The 13,896-nt window shown below is 50.5% G+C and overlaps 1 protein-coding gene across 2 annotated transcripts in view; it reads left to right on the top strand.

Moving 5' to 3' along the window:
* The window catches only part of HYDIN (HYDIN axonemal central pair apparatus protein), a 110,377-nt gene that overhangs the window by 26,561 nt on the left and 69,920 nt on the right, over window positions 1–13,896 (top strand). The window contains exons 15-26 of one of the 2 annotated variants that reach the window (XM_066583641.1): window positions 1,898–1,998; window positions 2,074–2,209; window positions 3,710–3,874; window positions 4,144–4,296; window positions 9,285–9,523; window positions 10,815–11,055; window positions 11,153–11,296; window positions 11,384–11,521; window positions 12,733–13,040; window positions 13,194–13,277; window positions 13,360–13,438; window positions 13,545–13,613. In XM_066583641.1, the coding sequence (XP_066439738.1) occupies window positions 1,898–1,998; window positions 2,074–2,209; window positions 3,710–3,874; window positions 4,144–4,296; window positions 9,285–9,523; window positions 10,815–11,055; window positions 11,153–11,296; window positions 11,384–11,521; window positions 12,733–13,040; window positions 13,194–13,277; window positions 13,360–13,438; window positions 13,545–13,613 (1,857 nt within the window). Of the gene's footprint in view, window positions 1–1,897; window positions 1,999–2,073; window positions 2,210–3,709; window positions 3,875–4,143; window positions 4,318–9,284; window positions 9,524–10,814; window positions 11,056–11,152; window positions 11,297–11,383; window positions 11,522–12,732; window positions 13,041–13,193; window positions 13,278–13,359; window positions 13,439–13,544; window positions 13,614–13,896 lie in introns of both variants that reach the window. The other variant, XM_066583640.1, reaches the window with a different exon arrangement.

Genomic DNA, 13,896 nt, shown 5'->3' with positions numbered 1-13,896 from the left:
GTCCTGGACATAGAGGTACAGTACAGGGGATATCATTAGGGGGTCCTGGACATGGAGGTACAGTACAGGGTAGATCATTAGGGGGTCCTGGACATAGAGGTACAGTACAGAGGATATCATCAGAGGGTCCTGAACATAGATGTACAGTACAGGGAATATCATTAGGGGTCCTGGACATAGAGGTACATTACAGGGTAGATCATTAGGGGGTCCTGAACATAGATGTACAGTACAGGGGATATCATTAGGTGGTCCTGAACATAGAGGTACAGTACAGGGGATATCATTAGGGGGTCCTGGACATAGAGCTACAGTACAGGAGATATCATTAGGGGGTCCTGGACATAGAGGTACAGTACAGGAGATATCATTAGGGGGTCCTGGACATAGAGGTACAGTACAGGGGATATCATTAGGGGGTCCTGGACATGGAGGTACAGTACAGGGTAGATCATTAGGGGGTCCTGGACATGGAAGTACAGTACAGGGTAGATCATTAGGGAGTCCTGGACATAGAGGTACAGTACAGGGGATATCATTAGGGGGTCCTAGACATAGAGGTACAGTACAGGGTAGATCATCGGAGGTTCCTTGACATAAAGGTACAGTAAAGGATATATCGGGGGGTCCTGGACATAGAGGTAGAGTACAGAGGACATCATCAGGAACTCCTGGACATAGAGGTGCAGTACACGGGATGTTACTGGGCACTCTTGAACATAGCGGTACAGTACAGGGGAGCTCATCGGGTGGTCCTGGACACAGTGGTACACTACAAGAGATACCGCATGATGGAGGACATGACATATGCTTCCCTCTGATGCTCTGCACCCGTCTCCAGAGCTCACGCTGCTGTGACATAGATTCCAGGGCAATGTGATGCGCAGATTTTGCAGGTTTGTACTTCATAGTCTGCTGCTTTGAGTAAATTCAGTAATCGTGCCACCTGTAGTCATAGCTGCTCATAGTCTCCTATATCTACGCTATGATGTGCTGCCGCCTGCAGTGTGGGGATGAGCCTCACCGGTACGTGGCATCCTATAGTGGCCGGAGAGCAGTGGTGCTGTAAGCTGTGGACACTTCTGGCTGCCGCTTATCTCATGGCACATTGACATTTCTTTCTGCCCTGACATCTGCTGCTGTTAGTCTAATGGGTACGGGCAGCTGAGTCGTAGTGCTGAACCTCAGGTTGTAGTTCGGCTGCCATTTACTAAACTAGAATCGGCCATATGTGAGGAAAGTGGAAAGGAGAACCTGGGCTAGAGAAGTGTGGGGCGGTCTGATTACAGCCTGCATGGTGGTGCCATCGCTGCAGATTTGTGCGGCGCTGCTGCCCAAGCACCTGCAGAGGCGCCCGGTGGTGGAGTGCTGACAGCCTCCCTGCAGAATATGCGTGCGGACAGCTGCTCCCCCTCTACCTGTGTCATTACTTGCATTATGTATCTCTTCTGTCATGCCGAGGCCCCTGGCACTGTGCGCCGCTATTGATTCAGGTGACCGTGTGTATTCTTCATGATGAATTAATCATCGGTTGCTGACAGATGAACACCGCTCTATGCTGTCAGCAGTTTCCCCCACTGCCATGGAAAACTCTGATTCAAGACTTTGTGTAACTTCAGGGATGTGTCCTACTTCAAGGGTTGAGCGATTTCCCGATCCGATTATTCCTCCCGCGTTCACGTTATCTAACCTGTGTGGTGGATTGTGGGACTTGCTGGATAAAGTCACCATTATGTTACACTAGACCCTTGAATATAATGTCCTCATACATGATAATGGAATCCCTCATTGAACAGCAATGCCTAGTCCCCTTCTGTTATCTACCCCCATGGCACACCGCAGCCCCCTTCCTGCCCCATAGCACACATCAGCTCAGTATTTCACTTCATATTCCTAGGTGACTCTATGCTCCAACAGCTTGAAGAACTACGAGCTGGCCTTAGTGGTGGACGTGGATGGCGTAGGAGAGGAGGTTTTGGCTTTACCGATAGCTGCCAGGTAAGTTGGGCATCGTGCCCATGTGCCATTGTAATTCTGTACTGGCCTTGGTGCTGACACTATCTCATGCCTCAGGTGCATGGTGCCACCATTATTTGTGGAGAACATTGCCATTACATATAACCGCTGCTTCCTGCACTTCCCGTATAAGCGCACCGTGACCCTGCGTAATCCCAGCAGCCTCCAGGGGTGTTACGTGTTCCTGCCACAGGTACGTCATTCCTTCTTTTTTATAGGGAGAGAGCAGATACAGGCGACCTACACCACATTACAGAAGCAATGACGCACCATGAAGATTTTGGTGCAGCATTATGACATTTTCATGGTATGTCCAGACAAACATGCTATGTAAATTGATTCTGTTTTGGGCCAATCATGTGAAATTGGAATGTGATAAAAGGGATAAATTAATCGTTGAAGATAACTTTGGCGACGTTATCATGTCCACGGAAACGCCATTGTCTTGCCATTTTGTGTCTGGATAACGATAAAGGAGTGAAGATGCCGCTAAGACGCCGTTGACAGCCATTTCATGCAATGGACGAGTTTACTAAAGGTTTCATTATGGGGCTTCATATAGCCAACTGGTGTTTGTGTCATAATGTGGCAGAAACTCAGTGAGATGCCACAAAGGTGGGTTGAATTTGGAGACGGTGGTCAGCAGAGCGATGTGGGCATCTTTGTAGTGAGACGCACTTGGCAAGACACAGATCAACGTATCCAGCGTCATGCAGTAGCGGCTCCATGATCCACAGCTGGTGGCGTTCTTTGGAGTGTACGGACAGATTTGGATGCTCCAATATCCGCGACACTTTTGCGCAGACTGGCTTAAGCAGGTTTGCTGTTAAGCTGTCCATTGTGAAGACTGCCCCTCATACCGCACCGTCCTCGTGAACGCTTGCAGTGATGTTGCTCCAGAGCTACCTGGCATGATAATGGCACATTGTGGTGTCCAGCATCAAGATTCCGTCTCAGCAAGATGATTGCCAAGCGTGGGTCTGGAGGTGACGGGGGTAATCAGACTGTTCATTCCACCATTTTGGAGCACCACACAGAACATTAACAGCCATTCACCTATAGTGTTATTGCCTCAGGGGCACAATGACGACACACCGTTGTATTGCAATGCAGTAGCCTGTCGCACTACCATATCTTCAGGGTGTACTCAATGCCATTTTCCAGCAGGATAACATGCGGCCCAACACAGCAAACATTAGCAGGCCGCTTTCAAGATGTCCAGGTGATTCCTCAACCGGCCCCATTGCTAGATCTCTCTCCAATTAAGAATCAGTGGGATACAATTGGACGTGGAGTGATCGCTCCACCACAGCCTTGTAATGCAGATGAACCGAGGACGATGGTCCATACCACGTGGTCAGCACCATCGCAGGACAGGATTCCAGCACTCACTGAATCGCTGCCACATTGCATTAATGACTGTATCCTCTAACATGGTGGTCCCGCTCGTCATCCTGGTTATTGGGCTACAGACACTTTGCATTGTTAAAAATTAAAATTGATTGTTTAGAACTTAACTCTTTGTGTGTGTTGAGTTTTGTCTCATCTCGGGCATTTCTTCATGGTGCAGCATTTTCTGTGCGAGGTGTAATTACAGACAAGTAGAGAATAGACTCATCTGTCACTTGGTCCGTACTGTATGTAGTCCTGATGGCATGCTATATGGACAGTTATACATTTCTGTGTTTTGTAGGAGTCCAATTCTACCTCTGGTATCCTGTATGACTGCCCAAAGCCACGTGGGATCATTGAAGCACATGGCAGCGTGGATGTACCTATTGTACTGAGAGCCCAAAGGAGCGGGCAGCTGAGTGCTAAAGCTTACATTGCTGTGTATGGAAGCACCCAGCCCCCACTGGTAAGGAACGCCCCAGCTACCACCACACTGGGGGCTCCCGGGGATCCTCAACCTCAGTATTAAGGAAATCCCTATCCCTTCATGTAGCAGCCTGGTGTATGGGAGGGTAAAGCATTCAATTGTAGAGGGATTGTGGTGAGTCTTGTCCTCCTGCTCAGCTCCCCCTATTCTGGTCTTTGTACCCCCTTTATATAAGGGCACTGGGGGGAAGGGGTACTTGACAAAACACCCTCTGTTCTATACAACAACAAAACATTTGTCTTTCCTAGGAAGTCTGTTTACTATGCATCGGGGAGGGGCCCGTTGTTCATGTGGATCCAAGTGAGGTTGACTTTGGTGATATCCCAGTTCTCTCTGATGTTTCACGAAGAATCCGTCTGTCCAATCAGTCCCTGATCTCGGCTCCCTTCCAGGCCAGCATGGTGAGCGCAAACGCAACGCAGGTCAGTGACCATGAGACAGTCATAAGGACAGGTCACTTGTGCTCTATGCATTCTGTATGGGCGTATGGGATTTGCCAGGTGTTTGCTGCGTTCTTATTGACTGCGTTCTCTTCTCCCTTCAGAGTTCCTATGGAGACTGATAATTAGCACCCAGCCATGACACTGTGCATCACTCTAATGAGTACTAATTATCAGCACATTAATGAGTAGTCTTGTCTCTAATGATAAACTCTAACTCACAATCATCTATTCCCCAGTACCTCCAACCCCTTCTGTTACTACTGAGAATCCGGCATCTCATAAATTCCATACCTCATCACTTCACATCCTGTAGCTTAAACCCTCATCACCCAACACCCCATCTTGGATCTCAAATCCTCATTGTGAGCTGTAACGCTCCCAAACTAGCCCTCATCAGACTCCATCCTAGATCTCTTCCCATCCTATATCTTGTGCCCCGTGACATCACATTCTGTATCCTACCCACAATGTAATTATGCCCCATCCAGTACTTAGCATTGATCAGCATGTCCTGCTTCTCTTATCTTTGTCTCTTATCCAGCTGTTTCTCTTTTGTCCTCGTCTTGTCCAAGTGTCTTTCTTCTCCTTCTTTTGTCCAGGTGCTTCTTCTCCCCTCCCCTTGTCCAGTTGCCTCTCCAGGGCCCTTGCCTTTCTGCTCCTCTTTCTCTTATCTAGGTGCCTCTCTGTTCCTCCTCTCATCCAGGTGCCTCTCTGTTCCTCCTCTCATCCAAGTGCTTCTCTGCTCATCCACGTGCCTCTCTGCTCATCCACTTGTCTCTCTGCTCATCCACGTGCCTCTGTTCTTCTGCTCATCCACGTGCCTCTGTTCTTCTGCTCATCCACGTGCCTCTGTTCTGCTCATCCACGTGCCTCTGTTCTTCTGCTCATCCACGTGCCTCTGTTCTTCTGCTCATCCACGTGCCTCTGTTCTTCTGCTCATCCACGTGCCTCTGTTCTTCTGCTCATCCACGTGCCTCTCTGTTCCTCTGCTCATCCACGTGCCTCTCTGCTCCTCTGCTCATCCACGTGCCTCTCTGCTCCTCTGCTCATCCACGTGCCTCTCTGCTCCTCTGCTCATCCACGTGCCTCTCTGCTCATCCACGTGCCTCTCTGCTCCTCTGCTCATCCACGTGCCTCTCTGCTCCTCTGCTCATCCACATGCCTTTCTGCTCCTCTGCTCATCCACGTGCCTTTCTGCTCCTCTGCTCATCCACGTGCCTCTCTGCTCCTCTGCTCATCCACGTGCCTCTCTGCTCCTCTGCTCATCCACGTGCCTCTCTGCTCCTCTGCTCATCCACGTGCCTCTCTGCTCCTCTGCTCATCCACGTGCCTCTCTGCTCCTCTGCTCATCCACGTGCCTCTCTGCTCCTCTGCTCATCCACGTGCCTCTCTGCTCCTCTGCTCATCCACGTGCCTTTCTGCTCCTCTGCTCATCCACGTGCCTTTCTGCTCCTCTGCTCATCCACGTGCCTTTCTGCTCCTCTGTTCATCCTTGTGCCTCTCTGCTCCTCTGTTCATCCTTGTGCCTCTCTGCTCCTCTGTTCATCCACGTGCCTCTCTGCTCCTCTGTTCATCCACGTGCCTCTCTGCTCCTCTGTTCATCCACGTGCCTCTCTGCTCCTCTGTTCATCCACGTGCCTCTCTGCTCATCCACGTGCCACTCTGCTCCTCTGCTTATCGATGTGCTCCTCTGCTCATCCATGTGGATCTCTGCTCCTCTGCTTATCCATATGTCTCTCTGCTCCATCATGCATCCACATGTCTCTGTGCTCCTCTGCTCATCCACATGTCTCTCTGCTCCTTCACGCATCCACGTCCCTCTCTGCTCCTCTGCTCATCCACGTGCCTCTCTGCTCCTCCACCACGCATGCATATCCTTCTCTGCTCCTCCACTCATCCACGTGCCTTTCTGCTCCTCCTCTTAGACAGGTGCCTCTCTGCTCTTCCTTCTCTCATCCAGGTGCCTCTCTGCTCCTCTGTTCATCCACGTGCCTCTTTGCTTATCCACATGTCTCTCTGCTCCTCTGCTTATCTATGTGCTCCTCTGCTCATCCGTGTGCCTCTCTGCTCCTCTCCTTATCCACATGTCTCTCTGCTCCATCATGCTTCCACATCCCCCTGTGCTCCTCTGCTCATCCACATGTCTCTCTGCTCCTTTACGCATCCACATCCCTCTCTACTCCTCTGCACATCTACGTGCCTCTCTGCTCATCCACGTGCCACTCTGTTCCTCTGCATGCCTCTCTGCTCCTTCACGCATCCACATCCCTCTCTGCTCCTCCACTCATCCATCTGCCTCTCTGCTCCTCCACCTGCCTCTCTGCTCCTCCACCTGCCTCTCTGCTCCTCCACCTGCCTCTCTGCTCCTCCACCTGCCTCTCTGCTCCTCCACCTGCCTCTCTGCTCCTCCACGTGCCTCTCTGGTCATCCACGTGCCTCTCTGCTCATCCATGTGCCTCTCTGCTCATCCATGTGCCTTTCTGCTCATCCATGTGCCTCTCTGCTCATCCACGTGCCTCTCTGCTCCTCTGCTCTAGGTGCCTCTCTGCTCATCCCTGTGCCTCTCTGCTCATCCCTGTGCCTCTCTGCTCATCCCTGTGCCTCTCTGCTCATTCATGTGCCTCTCTGCTCATCTACGTGACTCTCTGCTCCTCTGCTTATGCACGTCTCTCTGCTCCATCACGCATCCACATCACTCTCTGCTCCTCTGCCCATCCACATGTCTCTCTGCTCCTTTATGCATCCACATCCCTCTTTGCTCCTCTGCACATCTACGTGCCTCTCTGCTCATCCATGTGCCACTCTGTTCCTCCGCATGCCTCTCTGCTCCTTCATGCATCCACATCCATCTCTGCTCCTCCACTCATCCACCTGCCTTTCTGCTCACCCACGTGCCTCTGTGCTCATCTACATGTCCCTCTGCTCATCCATGTGCCTCTCTGCTTCTCTGCTCATCCATGTGCCTCTCTGCTCCTCTTCTCATCGATGTGCTTCTCTGCTCATCCACGTGCCTCTCTGTTCCTCTGCTCTAGGTGCCTCTCTGCTCATTCATGTGCCTCTCTGCTCATCCACGTGCTTCTCTGCTCCTCTTCTCATTGATGTGCTTCTCTGCTCCTCTGCCTATCCATTTGCATCTCTACACCTCTGCTCATTCACGTGCCTATCTGCTCCTCCTCCTCTTGTCCAGGTGCCTATCTGCTCCTCCTCCTCTTGTCCAGATGCCTATCTGCTCCTCCTCTTATCCAGGTGCCTTTTTGCGTCTCATCTCATCCAGGTGCCTCTCTGCATTCCCTTCTCTTATTCAGGTGGCTCTATGCTCCTCGTCTAGTCCAGGTGCCTCTCCGCTCTTCCTTCCCTCATCCAGGTGCCTCTCTGCTCATCTATGTGCCTCTCTGCTCCTCTGCTCATCCATGTGCCTCTCTGCTCATCCACGTGCCTCTGCTAGTCTTCTCATCGGTGTGCTTCTCTGCTCCTCTGCTCATCCATGTGCCTCTCTGCTTGTCCACATGCCTCTCTGGTGCTCTGCTCCAAGTGCCTCTCTGGTCATCCAAGTGCCTCTCTGGTCATCCATGTGCCTCTCTGGTCATCCATGTGCCTCTCTGGTCATCCATGTGCCTCTCTGGTCATCCATGTGCCTCTCTGGTCATCCATGTGCCTCTCTGGTCATCCACGTGCCTCTCTGCTCATCTTTGTGCCTCTTTACTCCTCTGCTCATCCAGGTGCCTCTCTGCTCTTCCTTCTCTCATCCAGGTGCCTCTCTGCTCTTCCTTCTCTCATCCAGGTGCCTCTCTGCTCTTCCTTCTCTCGTCCAGGTGTCTCTCTGCTCTTCCTTCTCTCGTCCAGGTGTCTCTCTGCTCTTCCTTCTCTCCTCCAGGTGTCTCTCTGCTCTTCCTTCTCTCCTCCAGGTGCCCCTCTGCTCTTCCTTCTCTCCTCCAGGTGCCTCTCTGCTCTTCCTTCTCTCATCCAGGTGCCTCTCTGCTCTTTCTTCTCTCGTCCAGGTGCCTCTCTGCGCTTTCTTCTCTCGTCCAGGTGCCTCTCTGCGCTTTCTTCTATCGTCCAGGTGCCTCTCTGCGCTTTCTTCTCTCGTCCAGGTGTCTCTCTGCTCTTCCTTCTCTCCTCCAGGTGCCCCTCTGCTCTTCCTTCTCTCCTCCAGGTGCCTCTCTGCTCTTCCTTCTCTCATCCAGGTGCCTCTCTGCTCTTTCTTCTCTCGTCCAGGTGCCTCTCTGCGCTTTCTTCTCTCGTCCAGGTGCCTCTCTGCGCTTTCTTCTCTCGTCCAGGTGCCTCTCTGCGCTTTCTTCTCTCGTCCAGGTGCCTCTCTGCTATTCCTTCTCTCGTCCAGGTGCCTCTCTGCTCTTCCTTCTCTCGTCCAGGTGCCTCTCTGTTCTACCTTCTCTCCTTCAGGTGCCTCTCTGCTCTTTCTTCTCTCTTCCAGGTGCCTCTCTGCTCTTTCTTCTCTTGTTCAGGTGCCTCTCGCTCTTTCTTCTCTCGTCCAGGTGCCTCTCTGCTCTTCCTTCTCTCGTCCCGGTGCCTCTCTGCTCTTCCTTCTCTCGTCCCGGTGCCTCTCTGCTCTTCCTTCTCTCGTCCAGGTGCCTCTCTGCTCTTTCTTCTCTCGTCCAAGTTCCTCTCTGTTCTTTCTTCTCTTGTCCAGGTGTCTCTCTGCTCTTTCTTCTCTCGTCCAGGTGCCTCTCTGCTCTTCCTTCTGTCGTCCAGGTGCCTCTTTGCTCTTCCTGCTCTCGTCCAGGTGCCTCTCTGCTCTTCCTTCTCTCATCCCGGTACCTCTCTGCTCTTCCTCTTGTCCAGTTGTCTTTCTGCTCCTCCTGCCTCTCTACTTCTCCTTCTGTCATCCAGGTGTCACTCTGCTTCTCCCTTTGTCCAGGTGCCTCTCATGTTGCTTTAACCTTTCCAGATTATGATCTGTGCTGATTTTCAGTTGCTTGTCTCCACAGACACGGAAGCGGTCGCTATGGCGGGTAGAGCCCTGCTCTGGGGTGGTGCCTCCGGAAGGAGAGGTCCATCTGACACTTGTGGCCCATCTAGATGATACGGTTGCCTGCAAAGACACAGTCCAATTGGTTATTACTAATAGCAACACTCATCTCATCCCGGTGCATGCGACTGGCACAGGAACCACCATAGTCACCGACAGAACATTCGCACCAGTGCTGAATCTCGGGGCCCATTTCAGGTAACTGCTCTGCTGTTTATGTAACATATCGGTGAGGAGCTCGGTAATATCCTGTGAGGAAATCTATTTCACAGCCTGGTCAGACAATCTGTTACTATATGTCTGCCCCTTGTTTAATCATCACACCTTAAAGCAGTAGTGTAAAGCCCCCTCTAATGTAGGTGACACAGCTATTACCCCGGAGCTTTAGAGAGCCCTCTATCTGTCTCATCACTGTGCTGCAGTAATTATATAGTAGGTGTATCTCATCAGCAGCTGGGGGCATATTGTCCCACCAGCAGACTGAAATAGTGTAAGGAGATAGGAGCTGTTCTGCGTCTACCACCGGTAGAGTTATCTCATCCACAGCTATTCTGCTTCATTACTGGATGACATGTATCTCCACCCCACAGTCCGCATCTCTGCAATAGTACAAAGTGCCAGACATGGTGCCCACATAAACATGGTGTCTTTGGATGTTCTGCCAACACTGATAAGATGCCCGAGATGAAGGATTGTTAAGTGTCTGATGTCAGTGGAAAGTTTGTGGAGAGTTTGGGGTGGGCGTCTGGCTTGGACGGCAATGTGTAGAGCACATTGGGTCAGTTTCCTGTTTGCTCCTCCACTTCTATTGTTCGGGGGGTTTCAGTGACACTAGATGCTTTGTGTTGGAGCAAAGCTTTAGTAGATGGAAACCTAATGCCAGCATAAGATGCCACTTAAGACGACCCTCGCTGGGCCTGAATGCCTCTATAAGAGCTGGCAGGCGTAGCTGGCACAGCCCCAGTTAATGAGACATGTCACTGTTTGTATCCTGCTTCTACTCATTGTCATCATCTTTGTTGTGCTCCCTGCAGAGCATAATAGGCAGCGATGGAAGATAACACCACAGTAACTTCATCTGAGCCCTGGCAGTAACTCCAGAAGCCGGGGAGAATGTAACCTAAGAGTAGTGTGACCCGTCCACTTTTCTGCAACACTGAGCAGATGATGGCTCACCCCGAGACCTGGCTGCTGCCCCCCACCACACACTCTTTACTCCCATTTCATAGCCAATCTGACATGATTTAGATGTCCCACACTGGACATGGCTGCTTCTTTATTATTATGACTTTATTGGAGACTGCAGTTTGCTCTGCTATCTGTCAGCTAGACTTCCCACAATACACTTCCTGCCTTGTTATGGCAGAATGTCCCACCGGTGGAGTGGTGAATATTGGCTTCCTTATATTGAGCAGTGATGCCCACAGACCATTCCTTTACTGATGCTTAATATCTCCCCTCTGTGTAATAACTCTGTATCTCCCTTCAGTGCTGGTCTCTGTCGCTATAATTTTACTATGACAAATCATGGTCGTCGCACTCACCAACTGTACTGGATGACTGAAGGATTCTCACAAGTTCGCAAAAAGCAGCAGCTTCCTAGCCTGAAACCTGGGGCCCCTCAACCTGAGCCACAGGGCCCAGTCTTCAGACTCCTCCCATCACGCATGGAGTTGGCTCCTGGACAGAGCATTGACGTTATGTTGGAGGGGTCCTCAACCACGCCAAAGGTGAGTATTAGTAACGCCATCAGCCGGATTACCACTAGTGGACTGTAAACACTAGAAGACAATACCAGGCGTCCATGTGACTCCTCTTGTGCTGCAGCTGGTGAAGGAACGTCTTCTGGGACAGGCCATCATAGGGAAACAGTCTGGAAAGAAAAAGATCCTGACGGCCGATATCATCTGTGAATTCATCGCTCCTGTTCTTCAGCTGTCCAAACAGAGCCTGCAGTTTTATGTGGAGAAGGTGATGTACCCCTGTCAGCAGTGTGGTCTCCATTTTTGGCCTTCGGCTTACTAATATCTTCCATCTCTTGTCCTTCATCTTTTACAGCAACCAAAAGAAGAGCTGAAGGAGAGACATGAGTCTGTGATTCTGAGAAATGTCTCCTCGCTGCCTCTAACACTCCTCTTGTCCGTCAAGCCTCCATTCTCCTTCTGCCACACTGAAATTGTCCATGAGGACGAGCAGGTAGTGCCAGTCATGAGTGCTCCATTTAAGTGCGGATCACACGTGCGGGAGCTCATAGCTCAATTGATCTCCCGCATGGAAAAAAAAAACTTCTGAGCGTAGAATATAAAATCTTCACTTCTCTCTTTTCTGTAGTTTTATGGTACACAGGTAAGGGTTTCACTGCTGTTACCAGTCATCTCCTGTCATCATTTATCACCAGTTCCATCTCACTCATCGCCAGTCCTCACTTATTACCATTCCTCACCCATCATCACCAGTCATCACTTATCATCATCATTTCTCACAACATCATCAGTTATGACCACCAGTTCTCCACAGCCATAACCAGTCCTCACCATCATCACTAATCATCATCAGTCCCTCCCAGTTCTATCCAGTTATCATAAGGCCCCTTGTCCATGTGCGAGGCGGAGTATTGCTAGCAATATTCCTCTACCAGGGAGCAGGGGAGAGAACTGACAGTTCTCTGCAGTGAGCCTATCTGACAGATAGGCTCACCGCGGAGGATCACGGCAAATTGCAGCATGCCGCGATGAGTCCTGGGAGCTATGATTCTCTCGCTCGTGGACATTGGGCTGCACTTTCCGTAGCAATGGAAAAGCGTGTACTGCGTTACTCACGGCTGGATTATTGCCGCAAGTAATGCAATGCACTATCGTCCCTGGACAGGAGCCCTTAATCCTCCCCATTGATTACCAATCCTTATCTGTTTTCATCAATCCTTACCCATTAACACTAATCATTAGCAGTCCTCCCCAGTCATCACTTATCACCAGTCCTCAACTGTTGTCCCCAGTCATCACTAATCATCACCAGTCCTCTCCATTTCGACGGAGCTACCACTAGTCCTCCCCAGTTATCACACATCACTAACCATCAGCAATCCTCCACAGTCATCACTTATCACCAGTCTTCGTCCGTTATCACCAGTTCTCACAACCTCATCAATTATCATCATCAGTTCTCCACAATCATCACCACTCTCACTAGTTTTTATTACCAGTTCTTGTGTCCCGAGGTCGGTAGAGAATGACAGCCCCTGAATCAGGGAGTCAGTGGGGGTGTTGGATAATTATAGCTCCCTAACCTCTCGAATTTTACTTCTGTATGCCTGTCACATTATAGAAACAATTAATGCCACAGGAACAGATTTGGTGGGTTTTCTGCCACTATCCACCAGAATATATTGTCCTCCATTTCCCTTTCAGAATTCCCTGCGCCTTGACACCAGTGAGGAAGCAGAGTTGACCATCAGGTTTGACCCAACTTTCATTGACGATCTCCAGAGTCGAGTCCTGGAAGAGGTTGTGTCTATACGATATGCTGAACACCCACATGTAGATCACATCTCCCTACGGGCTGAAGTGCACTTCCCAAACCTTCACTTTCCTGATACTAAGGTCCACTTTGGCTGCATCCTCAATGACACAGAGAGCACACGGGAGCTGGAGGTGACTAACTGCAGTCCACTTCCTGTGCAGTACCACTGGTCATTTGTGATGGTGGGTGAGATTAGGTAAGGCTTCTGGACAGACCTCAGTAGTGCCTTTCAACAGCCCTGGAGTGGAGGCTCCACTAGGTGCTATGACTTGTAGTCTTATTTTCATGGTAATCTTCCAGGTTTTCTGCTGGAACATGAAGTGATTGGTCTGTGGGCATTGTTTTGCAGGTTCAGCGGCAGATTGCCGAGTCCAGTAGACCGTCCTCAAGATGCTCGTGGTTTCTGTGGAAAAGAGTTTGATTCAGCTGGCAGGTTGGAATCACTCTACATAATCCATTAATAGCTCCATGTGTGGTGTAACGCTGTATAATGACCCCTTTGTTCTAATCCACAGACACGATGAATCCCACAGATCAGGAGTGGGCATCGCTGCTACAGATACATTTATCCAGACCCTGGACTCCCAGCCAAAGGTAGAGTCCTATACAATGCAGCCTCTCTTACATTGTGTAAAGTTCGCCTTACCTCTCCACATTGTTGCCTTCTCCTTCCTGTTCACCTAATTTTCTCTGTTTTTAGGCCGTTAGCCTGAGTACTGGAGATGATGTGATGGTGGCAGAAGAACCTGTAATTACTGGAGTAGAAGAGGTGAGCTGGGCCGTGGAGTGTGTGCCCAGATTGGGGCTCTGGTGTCCTGCATTCTGCATCCAAGTGTATTGAAGATTTCCCCTTATACAGAAGAATATGAAAGAAACTGTAAAGACCCCCCCCCCCCCCCATGACATACACTATGTTGAAAAAGTATTGGGCCCCCACCAGTCCTGTCCTGTCAGTGGAAGGGCACATGCAGATCAGATGTGTGAGCATTAGGTATAAAGGAGAGGATCACACAGGCATTTCCCAGTAAAGAAACTATCAGATGCCACCAGGT

This window comes from Eleutherodactylus coqui, chromosome 11 (assembly GCF_035609145.1).
Source record: "Eleutherodactylus coqui strain aEleCoq1 chromosome 11, aEleCoq1.hap1, whole genome shotgun sequence".
NCBI classification, from domain to species: Eukaryota; Metazoa; Chordata; class Amphibia; order Anura; family Eleutherodactylidae; genus Eleutherodactylus; species Eleutherodactylus coqui.
Note: the sequence above shows the minus strand (reverse complement) of the source record. Positions and strands in the feature narration are given on the sequence as shown.